Below are 15,185 nucleotides of genomic sequence, written 5' to 3'. Positions count from 1 at the left end.
TAATCAAAAACATTTGAAAATTTATGTTTTCAAATTACCAAAGTATAGTTAGTATCTCCTTCATAAAACCACATGAAATGCTATCATGTATCACATTTCCAGCTCACATTCTGAAATCAGAATTCTTCATCCCATATTTTGCTTCTAAAATCTGCATATGAAACATTTCTCCAGAGTGCGTGGAAGCATAAAAACACTAATGCCTTATGTCTGTAAAAAACAGATAATAATTAACATTTACTTCAGCAAAAGTTAACAACAGCAATTAAGTTGCTACTCATCTTCACATCCTTTTCCCAAGATCTGCTCTACCATCTTGCCACTTCTTTTCATTCATTAGAAAAGTAAATACTAGAACTATGAGTAGCCTGAACTGCACAGTTCTGAAACAGAACTGCCTGCAGGATGAGATGGAGAAGAGCTGCGGTGAAATCCACTCACAGCCTTACCTTCCAATTAGCAGAAATTCCCCAAGCACTCCCAGGCGTCTCATGGCGATGAGGATCCCCCGCACCGTCATTCCCTCACAGAAGCAAACCACCACTCTAGCCTTGGGTAACCTTTCTCGTAGCTTGCGCAGCAGGCGATCAAAGCTCTTTTCCCCAGCATTGCTGTAGATTTTGTCAGAATGAGCAATGCAGAGACCCTCTTGGGCAGCCAGCTCTTTGAAGGCCTCCATTCCACTTTCCCCATAATTGCCTGTTTTAAAAGAAAAAGAAAAAAAGGTATTATAACATGCACTTACCAAATTAAGGGTGGGGAGTCAACTAGAAAGAGCAAAGGAGGTCCTCCAAAGTGAACACGCTCAGAGTTCAGTGAAACAATGAGATACCTGTGGATCAGTAGGTCTTAAGTGACCTGGAGACTGCAGGTTTCTTTTCTTACATTGATTTACCAGTGGATATTAAAGGTAAATAAGGTGTGGAGAGGTAGAAAAGGGGACAGAGAGAGCTTAGACAGTAAATATAAAGTTGTATTAACATTTCTCTGGCAATAATCACAGTTGTTCTATTCCAGAAAACCAGTCACAAGAAAAAGAAAAAACAATTTCATTCTAAGCTGTTCTGTACCACATGTAGTCCTCAATAATAAAAATGAATGAAAAATGGTTGCAAACATAAAACATTCTGATCTGGTAACATTTTAAAAGCCACGTGCACTAATCTGACTGACCAGTGTTCATGACAGTTAAAATTTAGACCTGATGTTTCTCTCATAATAGGAAACCATCTGTAAAAACTTCCAAAATATCTCTAATACAGAAAGATTTTGACTTTGTTGTTCAGATAATATCAAAGTTGATTCTAAAATTCCTTTTATTTTTTCTATTCATATATTTTTGAATCCCTAAACCAGCTTTGTAAAACTCAAACTGCCTTCAGCTATGGAGACAGGTGAAATCTCAAGTTTTCTTTGAATATTTTATGCCTGCCATGAGCACAGGATTTATGATGAACATCAATCAGACAAGAGGAGCAGATGGATTACAATAAATTGTCTATTAACAGTAACAAGAAATCATTCAAAAAGAGAAGCCCAATTTTTTCGCTATCCACATTTGTAACATTTGCTCAGTTTCTTGAGGGAGTAACATCAAATATGTTCAATACTTCTAGACACAGACTTTTCCAAACCTGTGGTAACTGAAGAGATGCAACTCTCCTCTTTGCAGAGACAGCTTCAAATACCAAATTGCAATGAGAAGGACTACTGAATCAGCCTAAATACATTCACCAGAAAAAAACATACAACACCCCAAAATGCACAGCAACAACACAGAAAATTCAGCAAGAGACAGATCAGACATTCTGTATAAATCCAACAAAAATAAGTACATTTTTCCAGAAATGTGAATTATTTGCAGCAGATCCAACAAACTGTGCAGTTTCATATAGTCATAATTGTACTAGGATATAGCCAAACCTTCCATGTCTAGTTTCAAGTACAAAATTCAACTTGCAAAGCCTTTTGCACTGAGCTGCCCTAGTTCCTCACAAATTTGCAGCACAGAGGCATGGCCTCTTTTCCAATCTGTGACTCGATGACAGATACAGCACGCAGGTCTGTCTACTCTGCTGCCTGTGAGCCAGACGTACTCTAGAACGGGAGCAGCCTGCACGGCTGTGGGGAGAGGAGAGGAAGGGCTGTGCCTGGTGGGAACGCACCAGCAAGCAGCCCCACACTGCTCAGCCCTGCCCCATGCCCCTGTACCTGGGGAAGCACCATTGCCTCTCGCAGGGGTTGTCACGCTGAGATGGATGCTCAGAGGAGACACTGTCGAGGTATTTCCTTATATTTATAGGACATAACTCACAGTTGCCAAGGGATTTACTGCAGGACCTGAGGCTGGGCAGTTTGAGCTACAATACTTTTATGACCTGTCTCAGGCCCCAGGCTGCAGCAGGACAGCCTTGCTGCCAACTTGCATTAGCAAGCACCTCTTACTTTGGAAAGAAATTGGAATATAATGCCCAGTTTCACAGAATCACAGTATTGTAGGGGTTGGAAGGGACCTCAAGAGATCATTGGATCCAACCCCCCTCCAGTTTCATGTGGAACTTCATGCAACGGGTAAACTCATTTGAAGTCAGTGGGATTATTACTGAAGTAAAATCTTACCTAAGCTGAGCCACTGGAGTAAACTGAATCTTCCTAGATATTTAGGCAATGTGTACAAAACAAATATAATATGTGTACAAAACAAATATAATAGGTTTCCTACCTAAATTAATAATGCCCTAAATGTAAGGGTAGGATGGGATTTTATCATACATCAGACAACACAAACTCTGAAGTGAACTGAAGCCAATGATTTCAAAAAATACAAAATTAAATTCACTTGGGATGCTTTTACCTAGCTTTAATTTGATGGAATAACAATCATCTCAAACACACAGCCACACCTGCACTAACAGTAAAAGAGCCTACAAAAACTAGGCTAAGAGGAAGTAGGAGCGTTGCCTATAAATTCAATAAAGGCAATTAAGAGCCTAGAAGGTATAAAAGCTCATTAAGAACAAGAACCACACAGACACAAGATCAAATAAGCAAAAACAAAGCAGAAAATTTGAGGCTGAAAAGAAAAACTTTCTAACCCTTCTATGAAGTTGTGAAACAGCTTTCCAATAGCAGTACAAGGAAAGAAATCTTATTTTAGAATGGAGCTGGTAAGCTCACAAGAGCATTACATAATTGTAGACGTCTGCAACAGACGGAGATGAAACTTGATGAACCAGGTCCTTTTGAAGCCTGTTTCCTGCACTCCCGAAGCAAGACAGCACACTGCACACCTTCCTCCTCCAGGGGAAATGACCAGGAAGAAAATGAACATGTGGCAGATGTTAGACGCATTGTTCGGTGCACTCAGCTACTGGGGTAAGCACATCATAAGGGTATATATAAAATAGAAAACACTAATTAATTCTGTGCAACAGCCAAGAATATATCCATCTGTACCAGCTTGCTGGGTACATCAGTTTCAATCAACACATGCAACAGCTGAGAAGGGAAACGTGTAATGATAGAAATCTGCACAGTATGGCAGTCAGTGAAGAGCTACAACAGGATCAACAATTACAACACCACCATGGACTGAGGGTCATTTTTCCTTTGAAAGAGCAATCGAAAATCCAATCTCATTCATAACTGTCTTTTTGTTACTAGAATAAACTGGGAAATGACAAAGTATTTATTATCTTGAGGCTACAAACAACCGAGTTTCATTCTGAACTGTACCCAAATGCTAACTGAGCCAGGAACATATTTTAAGCCCCATGGTACCTTGCTATTTTTTTATTTACTTATTTATTTTTTAAGATTTGCTGTTTTTTTTTAATCCCTCTTAAATAATAATAAAAAAGTTCTGTTCAACTTGTGTCCTGTTCAGAGAATGAGATATTCTCCTTTCATGCTTCAAGTAGAGTCTGTACAGCACTGTAAAGGTAAATTCTAACCCTATCATGACTACAATTGTACTAAGAGCACTGTTCTCTCAGTGACAGACAGCTTTGCTTCACCACTCTAAGAATCCTACATGAGGCTATTCCAGCTGAAGGATTCATGTACCTGAAGATGCTGGTGAGAGCTACACACAGTGGGAATTATTCTAACTCTCTGCATTCTATGCAGTTAAATAACAAAAATATGAAGATGAAGCTTTGGTAGAAATCAAAGATGTCACCCTAATGAAAAGAATGACATTTTCAGGTATACACTTAACAATCAACTTGTATAACTCTTTGTTTCAAAGCCCCCCAAAGTAATTCAGAAATTTAGCTTCATAAAATGCTCCTGTGAGACATTCAAGTCACAGCTGCCAACGGAAGTTACACTATTTGCTTGTATTAGCACTTCAGCAGTGTGGGGAGCAGAGCCCAGGAGCTTCATCTGAAAGGTTTATACTGTTCTTTTTATTATAGTTGTCTGGCAATTTTACTTCCATCCTCTTTGTCAAGAGAGCCATTTTTTTCCATGTATGAAATGAAGCGGAAATGTAGCCTTAGCAATCAGATGCTTATGAGAACCCTGGATATTGTCTTTTTGAGGGATGCACAGAGTGTGGATCCGCCTGAGCCATGTGACAAAGTGCTGCATTTCCAAGGGGGTTATAACCAAAACAGAGCACCCCATGTAATACAATGTCTGATTTCATTCAAGGATAGCAATTATCTGTGGGGCAGCATAAGGCAACATGAACCACTCATATTTGTGCTACAGAAAGCATTCTGTTGAAATCTGTAGGTTAGCACCTGTTCTATTAAATATATATATATATATATACGTATAATCTTAAAAGAGAAAGGAAACCATAATGCTGAAGAGGAAAATTATGAGACTCTTCTCCTACTCAGCTTTCAGGGTCAATAGGAAATACCAGCTTCCTTCTTAGACTCTCCCCCCCTTTAAAGAGAGAGAGAGAGAGAGAGAGAGAGAGAGAGGAAAAGAGATCAGGAGAAAGATGTCTGTGCATGAAAGAATGTTCCAATGCATTTAAATAGCAAAAGGCAAGAAGCAAGAGATACTTCATCTACATGGGCAATGAGCAACACCTTCAGGTGAGGTGACCTATTCTGTGCTAACAGTGACGTACTGTCCACATTTATGCTTCTCAACAGCAGCAGTAATGACAATCTAGCTGAAAAGTGAATAAAAAGAAGCATACCCTGCAAACACACAGTGAAGGAAGTGCACCAATAAGAACCACAAAGTCTAGCTTCACTGCAGGGTATTTCAGAAGCCTGTCAAAACACAGGAAGGTCCCTCTTTTCACAAATAAGTCAGAAACTATTCTTGGTCCTCTTCTTTCCTCTCTTCACATTATGATGTTTGTTCACCTCTCCCAAGCTTGTACTCATACTGCCCAAAGTACAAACTTCATTTCAGTTTCAGTATCAAATCACTGTAAAAAAGTCTATTTCTTCAGCTGATTAATGTTTTTTTGGCAGAGAGAAAATTAAAATAAATAAATAAATAAATAAATAATTTTTTAAAAAGTAAGAGAGCTGCATGACTTAACAACAAGGAATAACTACTCAAAATCTTCTCTAGTGCAAAGACAGATTAGCTGTGAAGAGTAGAACAGGGACATAATCTAATTACTAAATTGCTTCCTGATATATTCCAATAGCTATTTCAAAAAAAAAAAAATCTAGAGGCAATGTTAAATATAACAATAACTGTACAGTTTCCAAATACATGTCCAGAAGGTTTTGAACCACTTAACAGATTTAAAATAAAGTTTTTTAAAAAGTGTCAGTTTTCTCCCCTACAAAATACATTATTTCCTTTCACCATCAGGGTTATCTTTGAATAGGGTCAGTTAATGAGAAACGATTGAGTTGTCTCATTTTAATGTGTTTCTTATCAAACCATATTAAATAAGCATGTGCATACTCCTCGTCCATTGCAAACTAAAATTAAAAAGGCCAACAATCAGATTTAAATTAGCATGTTTGTAATAGGCTGGGAGTGTATACGCCATTGGCTAATGTGGCTCAGCTGATAAGCAGTCAGTTTCTAAGCTGTAGAAATTCAACCCTTTACACCCATTTGTCAACACTTTTGATCTACAGAGTTAAAAATAAAAGCCTAAGTCTAAAGCCATTCTATCAGTGCAATAGATTGGCAAAAAACGAGATGCTGAAGAGTGGATCTGCCCACCTATCTTATTTCTGTTCTTCCCATGTGTAAGTATTATACTCACAACAAGAGTAATACCTTCTTCTGGGGAAGCAAAAGCAGCCCTGTTGGCACAGGTCTTCCAGGACAATTGTGCCAACACAGCCCCCCTCTGCCAGATTTCCCTGTCACTGTGGAAAGCGTAGAAATAAAACACTAAAACACTTTTCCCTAGAAAATATTTTTCAAGGCTAAAATCAATCTGTTGTCAAAGGGGCTACATCTTATGAGTTATCAGTTATTCCAAATAGAATTTGTCTTTCCTTTTCAGTGAACGTTCTTCACGTAATGTTGACTTCACTGCCTAAAGCCCTTTACCACACAGTTTCTTTTCAGAGTCCAGATAGCTTTTTCAACACCACTTTCTTCACTGAGTATATTTCAGCTCACATGTTTTTAAGAGGAAACTTCAAAGCAGAAGAGTTAGGCTATGAGAGTACTTTAGAAACGCTAAGGGATAGGCCACTTTACAATAAGAAGAACACTGAATGGATATGAACTCCAGTTCTGATATCAGTCAGAACAGAACAGTGGAGAAAGCATCAAAAGAAAAAAAAAAAAGTCAGTAAACCTAAAATCCCACTCTAACACTCAAAGCTTAAAAGGAAAACCCTACCTCTTATTTATTCTAACTAGCTTGCAAATAAATCAGCAAAGAAATAAATTGTTCAACAAATAATGCCAAAGTAGCTGTTTCAATTTCTCTAAGTACAACGGTGTTTGGAGACCAGCTGGATTGCCCACTACTCCCTGGGCGCCTTTCACTCAGCTCATGTCCCAGCTGCTTGGTTGTAAAGTTGCTTTTAGCCTGGTACCACCCATGGGTATTGGAGACCTCCTTACCACCACTAGTTTGCATCCCAGGCCAACTCATGGATCTGTGGAAGTCGGACTTTCCCTCATCTTTCCATGCTCATTTTTCTTTGACAGCACTGGAGAGATTTTGCATTGGGTGGAGGCCTCACTCTCTTTTCAATGACAGAGGGCAACTCATTATCAGAAATTGAGGTAGCAGTGTAAACATTCCACATTCTTTTAAAGTACCTTGGCAAAGTTTCCTGTGCTTACCATGGATTTCAAACCAACAGCACTCCAGCCTGATGAAAGCCAGAAGGATGCGTTAAATGAATGAACTGAGTCATCTCTGGTGCTCTACAATACTCTGCCATCTGTGCTTATGGCCTATTTTCTTCCAAATTTCAGGCCCTTGTAGAAATGCAGAAAGGGAGCTGTTGAGACAAGACTAGTCTTTTCATTTTCTGAACTCACATAAAACTGAATACAAGGGAGAAAATAAAAACAGTAAATGAGAGGTTGGTGTTTGATGATTGCTGTAGCCATAAAATAATACAGCATTCCTATCATAGTTCAACTTTTCAGAGAAATGAAACTATATTTCAGATAAGAAATTATTTTATTAAATGCTAGGTTACCTCTTGTCATTAATTACAAAGCATGCACACTCTGCCAACAGCTCACCGTAGCTATGTATTATCTCCATAAAGTAGACCCAAACATAGGTAAAACATTGCTGACAGATGAAATGGTTATATTTAAGCCTTCATCTTGAATGAGACAGGTGCATCATCTTGAACAACTAATTGATATTCTTGTCAGAAATACAAGCACAGGTGAAGTCAGTCTTGATGTGATGAGAGTAATGCTAAATAACATTCCCAAAACAAGAAAAATGCCCCAAATTGTTAATTTTTTCCCTAAATTTATTCAAAGAATACTCCTAGTGCTTATTTATTTCATTTATAACAAGGAGGAGCTTTAGAGATTTATTTATATTCTAATGGAACGTTTTTAGATAAATCCTTGGCTGATATACAATACTTGTAAAAAAAAAAAAATTTACTCACTGAACCTATTCTTTTGTTGTTGTTCGTGAGTTATCAGTAGCTTCCAGTTTTCTTTAGAATTTATTGAAAGTAATCTAACGACCCCTAACAATAACCATTGGTTAGGGCTGTTCTTTGGCAATGATTGGACAGTGGTCACAGATGTTTTCTCTTTCTTGATAAGACAGAAGAAAGTAAACACAAGAATAAGTTCCAGTGAGAATGCTCTCCTATGAATAATCTATTGTTTCTTCAAAGCTCTCTGTGATTATTACCGTTGGTAAAGTTATTTGCAAAAATACTTCTGGAAAGAATACTCAAAAGGCACATCAAAGTAGGAGAACCATATTCTCTCTCTTATTTTATTTTTAAATATGAGCAGATGTTTCAAAAAGAAAGAATGGAATTAATGCTCAGTTCTGTTCATGCTTTGGCAATTATGCAATTAGTTTAGCTCACATTTCAAGCACAAGATTTAAAACACTGATGGCAACCCTGAGCAATCAAAAATTACACATGTACCCTACTATGAATGAAGCTTTGAACATAAAGAAATGAATGGAAATCTAAAAATAAAAAATTAAAAATTAAAAATAAGAAGACATTTCTACTGACTGTCTAGTTTCTGAACCTGAGGGCACAGAGAAATCAGTTTATTAATTTAAATTTATTATTTTTTAAGAGGGAAAAACAAACTATTAAATTTTATTACTTACTGTCTGTTAACATTGAAAAAAAATATCTAAAAAGCTACTGACCTCAACTATAATACCATATGTAAATGTTCATGGCCTTTAGAGCAATTTTGGCTTATATATGATTTTAGACACCTAAATTTTCTGTTTATGGGAGCCACGGCTCCTGATGTTAATTATGTCAATTTTGGAATACTATGTAAGTGATAAATCTTAGTGTCGTGTGTAAGAAGCTACACCTAATCAGTTTATCCATCACCAGAGAAATTGTTCATGTAAATGGAATAAACTTCTGGGGTTTATTGCAAATGAGAAGAAAGACTTTTCTGATGTATGCTTAATCAAATCCCTTGATATTATAACATAATTATTCAGAAGACAATTATGTAATTTTAGAAATAATTGTGTTTTAATTTAAATTCATTTACAAAAGATACTGCTTTGCCTTTTATGTCCATTAAAGAATTTGATGAAAATAAATATAATTTTCTAATATTATCTGAACTATCTACTCTAACTCACAGACTACTTTTGACTTTGATTACTATGATTAATCATCTGTAATAAATATCAGCACAGCTGGAAGAAACCCAGAATAACTTATTTAATAATTCTGCCTCTTAGATTTATACAAAAAGAAAGAAAGAAACATAAAAAGGTTTAGATGCTGAGTCTGAAAGCTAGAGATAAGGAGCAAAAACACATTTTTAATAATTTAAGAACAAGGCCTAGGAAAAGAGAACTGCATAAGCAAAAATAAAATTTATCTAAAGAGAAGTGTTTCACTTTTAGAGAATCAACATTTTCAAAAAGATTGAATTTAACTTTATAAATATTTTTCAGCAACAACCCCCCACCAAATAAAACATTTAGTCAAAATATTTCCAATTACTCTAAGCTGAAATCCATGTTCTGCAAACACTGTCACATATGGTGATTCCAGTACTCACAGTAATGCTTTAAAAGACTTACAGCAGAGCAGTCGAATACATAGCAGAAGTGTTTGCAAGATTTGCGCCTAACAGAAATAAACTGAAAACAAACAAACAAAAAAATAAAATCCTAATTTTGAGTAGTTCTTCCATCAATAAAGTTGAGGTAAGATATTGATGCCAGTATTTCCAACTGAGTTAATAACCTCAAGGATTAACACAATATAAATGTTTAAATTCCACAGTGTCAAAACGCGTTTCTGATGCTGCTTGATGAAATGTTTGAAATACCTTTCCCTACAGGCTACTGTAGTATCTGCAGGTGAAAAGGTGAATAATGCTGAGAATCTAGGCAGCCCATACAGGAAATGAATGTACAGGCTGAATTACCACAAGGAGAGAATTGTTAGTTTACTTTGTGTAGCTCCCACTGAGGTAATTTAAAAGACTGAGCTTCAGAAGGGCACACTTGTGAGATAGAAAAACTGGCTAAATGCAATTAGGACAAAGTTATAAAGCTGAAAATGTGAGATATTATAGAACACTTAAAATACTACTTGTGAATTAAATGCAAAAATGAACAGTTCATCTTCTCTTCTCTGAATTGCCATTAAGCTACAGAAGCACAAACTGGGATTGAGCGTAGGCATTGAGTTAGACAAGTCCTAAGAGAACAAAACTGTCACAACTGTCAGAAAATTAACAACAAACTCTATGACTGACAGTCTTGCATTCTTGATTGGTTTGCTTTTATCTCTGTCTCTTTATCCCCATGTTATGGCTAATTGGGATCAGAATAACAAACCTAAACTATTCAGGAATTTCAAAGTAAATTTAAAACCTTCAGTGCCAGTTCTCCCCTACTGGAAAATATTACAACTGGGAAAGAAAATCCTAGCTGAGCAGCATGACGACTTGATGCATCAACATCACTGAAGTCCTATGACACATGCAAGAATGCATCTCATTCTTTAGCACGCACCTCTTTGGAAAAAAAACAGAGCATTTCAGTTATTCACAATTTCTGATTTCTGAAGGCTGAAAGAAATGTGTCATTCATAAAGTTCTTGAAGTCAGACACACCTGCTATCCCATGACTTTTTTTTACTAAGGCAAGTACTAAGCAATTGTTTGAACTGATCCCCTAGGTGAATGAAGAAAAAGCAACATTGCCAAGTCCCTCCTGCCTTTTTTCTGTCTTACAAGAAGAATGAAATCTTTTTTGTGCTGGAAAAAATAAAAAGATACACAAATTTCATGAAGACAAACAAGAGAGATGCCACCTCAGCAGGTGCTCCAGAACAATCAGATACCATCTATTGTATGTCCTTATGCTGCCTCTTAGCCATTCTATTTGCACACTGCTATTGATAATAAAAAGTCAAGAAAAATGGAAATTAAAGATTAAGAGAGATTAAATGTGGATTTATGAAATACTTGGCTTGTTTAATTCAGTAAGAATGAGGTAGGGCTTTTCCTGCATTTTTATTGATTGATTTCTTGTGGCCTGTTAGTCGTGACACTCATCTCCCCCCCCCCCCCAAAAAAAAATAATAATTTAGTTTTTATTCCTCCTCTTCTGTTTTCACACTTATTGTTTTCACACCAGAAATACCTACCTCATTCATAGTCCCTTTCTTTCCCTGATACTTCTTACTCAAGTTTCCCTAGATGCTAAGGAAAGGTTTTAAAGAACAGTGACCCAAGAAAAACTTGGAAAAAATAGTGAAATGACCTGACTGTTACACAAATTTGGCAGCCAGGAACTACAGGCTCTGTCTGTCAGAGCTTTGCATACCAACCTAGAAGCGCAGTGGTCCTGTGTACAAGTGGCTTTGTCAAGCTGTACTCCAGCAGGGACACCTTGGACCACCCGAGTCCTCTGGCACCCACATGTGAACCACAAGGACACTCCCAGATCACCTCCAGCACCTTCCTTTCTGCAAATTCATGGGGCAAGGCTTCTGGGATAAGAGGCCTTTGCAGCACACCTTATGAATGCCTTCTCACATCGTGTGTCTCACAGAGATGTATGTAGCACTGCTATGCAGACCAGTAACACAGCTGGCTGGAGGGAGAAAGGAAAGACTCTTTCCCAGGTTTTGAGGCAGAAGACAATTCATGGACAAAGTGTTAAAGTTGTTTGTTTGTTTTTTCCCCTACACAACATGAATTTGCTTTCTCCATACTCACAGCCCTTTGGCTTGCAGACAGCTCCTGAGCTATGACATCTTGGTACTCAACAAGGAGTGCTATTATCCAGAAGGCCCTAGCAGTCTCCTGACCCCAGTTTAAAACAACATGAACCCAAATACATAACCCAAGCACAGCTTCATCTGCTCACCCTTCATGTAAAAGCCCCCAGAAGGGGCCACTAGGTGAAGAAAGAAGCCCCCTGCTGAAGTCTCATGAGCTGCCTGCACCCCCTGGGGTCTGCGCTGGGTGGTGGTCAGCACAGAAGGAGGGCACAGCCCTGTGTGCTCGTACTGCCACATCTTTTCCCAAATCACACCTGTGGGGGCTGAAGCACTCAGAGAAACTAAGCGCTGGAGAACAGGGCTGGCAGAGAGGCCACTGGCAGGCCCTGGAAATGGGGCAGAGCCCCAAGATGGGCTGCAGGCTTGTGTGGCAGGAGCAAGCAGCACGTCAGCCCTCCTGCCCTATTTCCTGGAGGCTGCTGCCAGCAGGGTGGGTGTCTCAGCTGGGCCTCATCTGGTTTATTGGCATGGTGACTCAGGCTGAGAGGAAAATGGGGAGAGAGGGAGGGCTCAGGTAGGCGGGTGAGCCTGGACAGCAGGTTCCTGGTGGGGACAAGCTTCTGGTGGCTGGTGGAAATGTGAGGAGAGAGGCTGATGCCGAGCACAAGCCAAACACATCCAAGCACAGCAGCTGCTGAGGGCAGGGCAAGCTATTCACATACCCCTCACTGCATGTGAGCTCTCCAGGAAGACTGTAATTAACCACTGTCAGAGCAGGCAGCGAGATGGCAGACCGCAAGGCAGATCTGGGCTGTTACCAGCCTCAGCGCTGGCACCTCGCTGGCAGCATGAAGCAAGGCTCTGGCAGAGGAGCCAGCTGTCTGTAAAAGCTGACGGGCTGCTTCAGTGCAGCGGGTACTGATCTCACAGCCATGGGAATGTGGAGAAATCTGCCTACAGACATGGTACCCGCCTGTCTTCTTCCTGGTGAGACTCCTCAGGAAGACCCAGCCAGTGCTCTGGCACAGTGAAGCTGGGCAGCCCCACATGTGAGGGACATCTTTGACAAGGGTCTCTATCAAGGATGTAAGGGGACAATGGGGCTTTTCAGGATGTCATACGTGTCTACCTTGGCGGAGTCAATAAATGGCCACATGGAGGCTTCTTGTTCTTGTGACAGCAAGTCTGGTGGATCTAATCTGTGCAAGCATGGCACTAAAACGTTCCACGTATTTCTACCCAGCAATAAAAGACCTACTTTTGACAAAAAGGAATACAGAAGTTCAATGGATGTGCTTCTACAATTGCGAGTATTAGAAAATCAATCCCCAAGGTCCTGACTGGACACCATGGGTATGTGACCCAAAAAAAAATAGAGACTTCGAACTCTATTTTGACATTGCATAACCCAGCATCCTTAACATGCCTCTGGTATAAAATAACATAATATTCTGTGACAAGATGTAAGCAACACAGAGTGAAAAGATACCAAATCCCTCAGATGCATAGAATGTTTTCAGGCCAGATATCATCTGCCTCTTGTACCTAATCCAAATATAATCAACTAAATTGAAGCTGATACCAAAACACATGTGAGTTCCAAAATAAACAAAATTTTAGTTGCTAATTATGCTGGACAATTTTCTTTCTTCTTTCTTTATATCTTTATATCTTTTTGTTGTTGTTGTTACAATAAACAACCAGGTTATTTTTGACAAAGAGCTCATAAAATTTTCATAATAGTGGTAGATATATGGACAGGCAGAATGAGTCTTCTTAGAGAAAAAAATCATCACTGCAAATTCTGTATACCACTGAAGAGCCACATATACTCTTTTTCTCCTTGTCAAAGTATATCCAGCACTAAAGTGAAGACCTGGTAGTCCTTTGTATGAGTCTCACATAACCTCCTCTTCTCCAAAGTAAGCAAGATACTTAAGTTAGATTTTATGGTTCTTAGTACAGTATCAAGATTTCACCAAGAGAACAAAAGTATGCTTCCCACACTTTTATAGAAAGAAGCTGATTCCTTATAACGAAGAGATATGCCAGTCACATTCCATTTTGTCTGGCAATGATATGTCCCTTTTATTGATTTTAATTTTTCTCTTTCTTAGTACTATTTTTCATGCAGCTGAGTAGTTTGTGTGATTTGCATGCACTTTCCCATTTGAGTAGCTGATCATAATGCAGTGATCCTACGGGGCAATTTTAATTAAATGAGATTTGCCTTAGAGAGGCTGTTTTGAAGAACACTCTCCTATTAGACCTCCAATGATGTTTCTGTAAGTATGTGATTCTATATAGAAACAAAACCACAGATGATTGGAATAGGGAAGTTCAGGGCATCTGTGAACCTGTATTACATGAGAGCAGAGACACTCAGGGACTGAGTAAAGCTCATTTTCATACTAAGGGAACTGTGTAGAAACTGTTTAGCTGTTACATTAGCAGCAGGATTTCTATTGTTTCTAAAATGCTGCTATGAATTCCACCATCCATGTCTTCAATAGAAAAACTAACTGTTTTTATTTAAAATGCAGTCTGAATGCAAATCTGTCTTTACCTTCCTTGAAACTGTTTGGAGCCTCAGAAGGTTATATTGAAATTAGCCACTGCTCATTTCCTTTGATGCCATCAGGATCCAATTCAAGCCTCTTTCTGGTTGCATAGACGTAAAAATATCAACAGCTATTGATAAACAAAACTATACACAAACTGTGGTCACAGATTTCAGCATATTTCCTCTATGGATTCAGCTCATACCTCTCTAGGATGCTTACACAGAAGAATAAGGAGATAAGAAAGTCTGTCATGTATACAGTGTGCACAACTTCCATGAGCAATGCAAAGCAACTAATTCTATGCTGTTACTCTTCTGTATGGAGAGAGAGGAAAAGTGCCCATCAAGAACCATCTGACCCTCACTCTGTCCTTTTGATGCAATGGTTTCTCCTCCATCACCACTACAGCCCCACAAAAGAGGGTTTTGATGTGTTTTTGTTGCATTTGAGAGGGTGAGTACAAATGCAGAAGGCTGCTCTTGAAATATCAGCCTGTTGACAGGAATTACTGGCACAACTGTGAGAAAGCTCATTCCTGCAAAATCTTTGGCAACAATGAATATCAAAATCATGGACAGAATTTGTATAAATACATATATCTTTTGAACATTTGTTAGATTCTTCAGTGGTCCCATCTCCTTTATAACACGGGTTAGGTTAAGTTTTGTATTTTATGTGTATGAGATTTTCTGTCTAAGATCAGTTTTATCCTTAAAAACATCTCCCGCATTGCTATGGTATTTTCAAAGGAACTACAATCTTATCATATACATCT

At 38.5% G+C, this 15,185-nt stretch overlaps 1 protein-coding gene across 7 annotated transcripts in view; it reads right to left on the bottom strand.

The window, feature by feature from the left end:
- The window catches only part of GRM1 (glutamate metabotropic receptor 1), a 186,549-nt gene that overhangs the window by 149,514 nt on the left and 21,850 nt on the right, over window positions 1–15,185 (bottom strand). For all 7 annotated transcript variants that reach the window (XM_080587285.1, XM_080587286.1, XM_080587289.1 and 4 more), the window contains one exon: window positions 450–699. In XM_080587285.1, the coding sequence (XP_080443411.1) occupies window positions 450–699 (250 nt within the window). The remainder of the gene's footprint in view (window positions 1–449; window positions 700–15,185) is intronic.

Source organism: Anser brachyrhynchus (assembly GCF_964034855.1).
Source record: "Anser brachyrhynchus genome assembly, chromosome: 3".
NCBI lineage: Eukaryota > Metazoa > Chordata > Aves > Anseriformes > Anatidae > Anser > Anser brachyrhynchus.
Note: the sequence above shows the minus strand (reverse complement) of the source record. Positions and strands in the feature narration are given on the sequence as shown.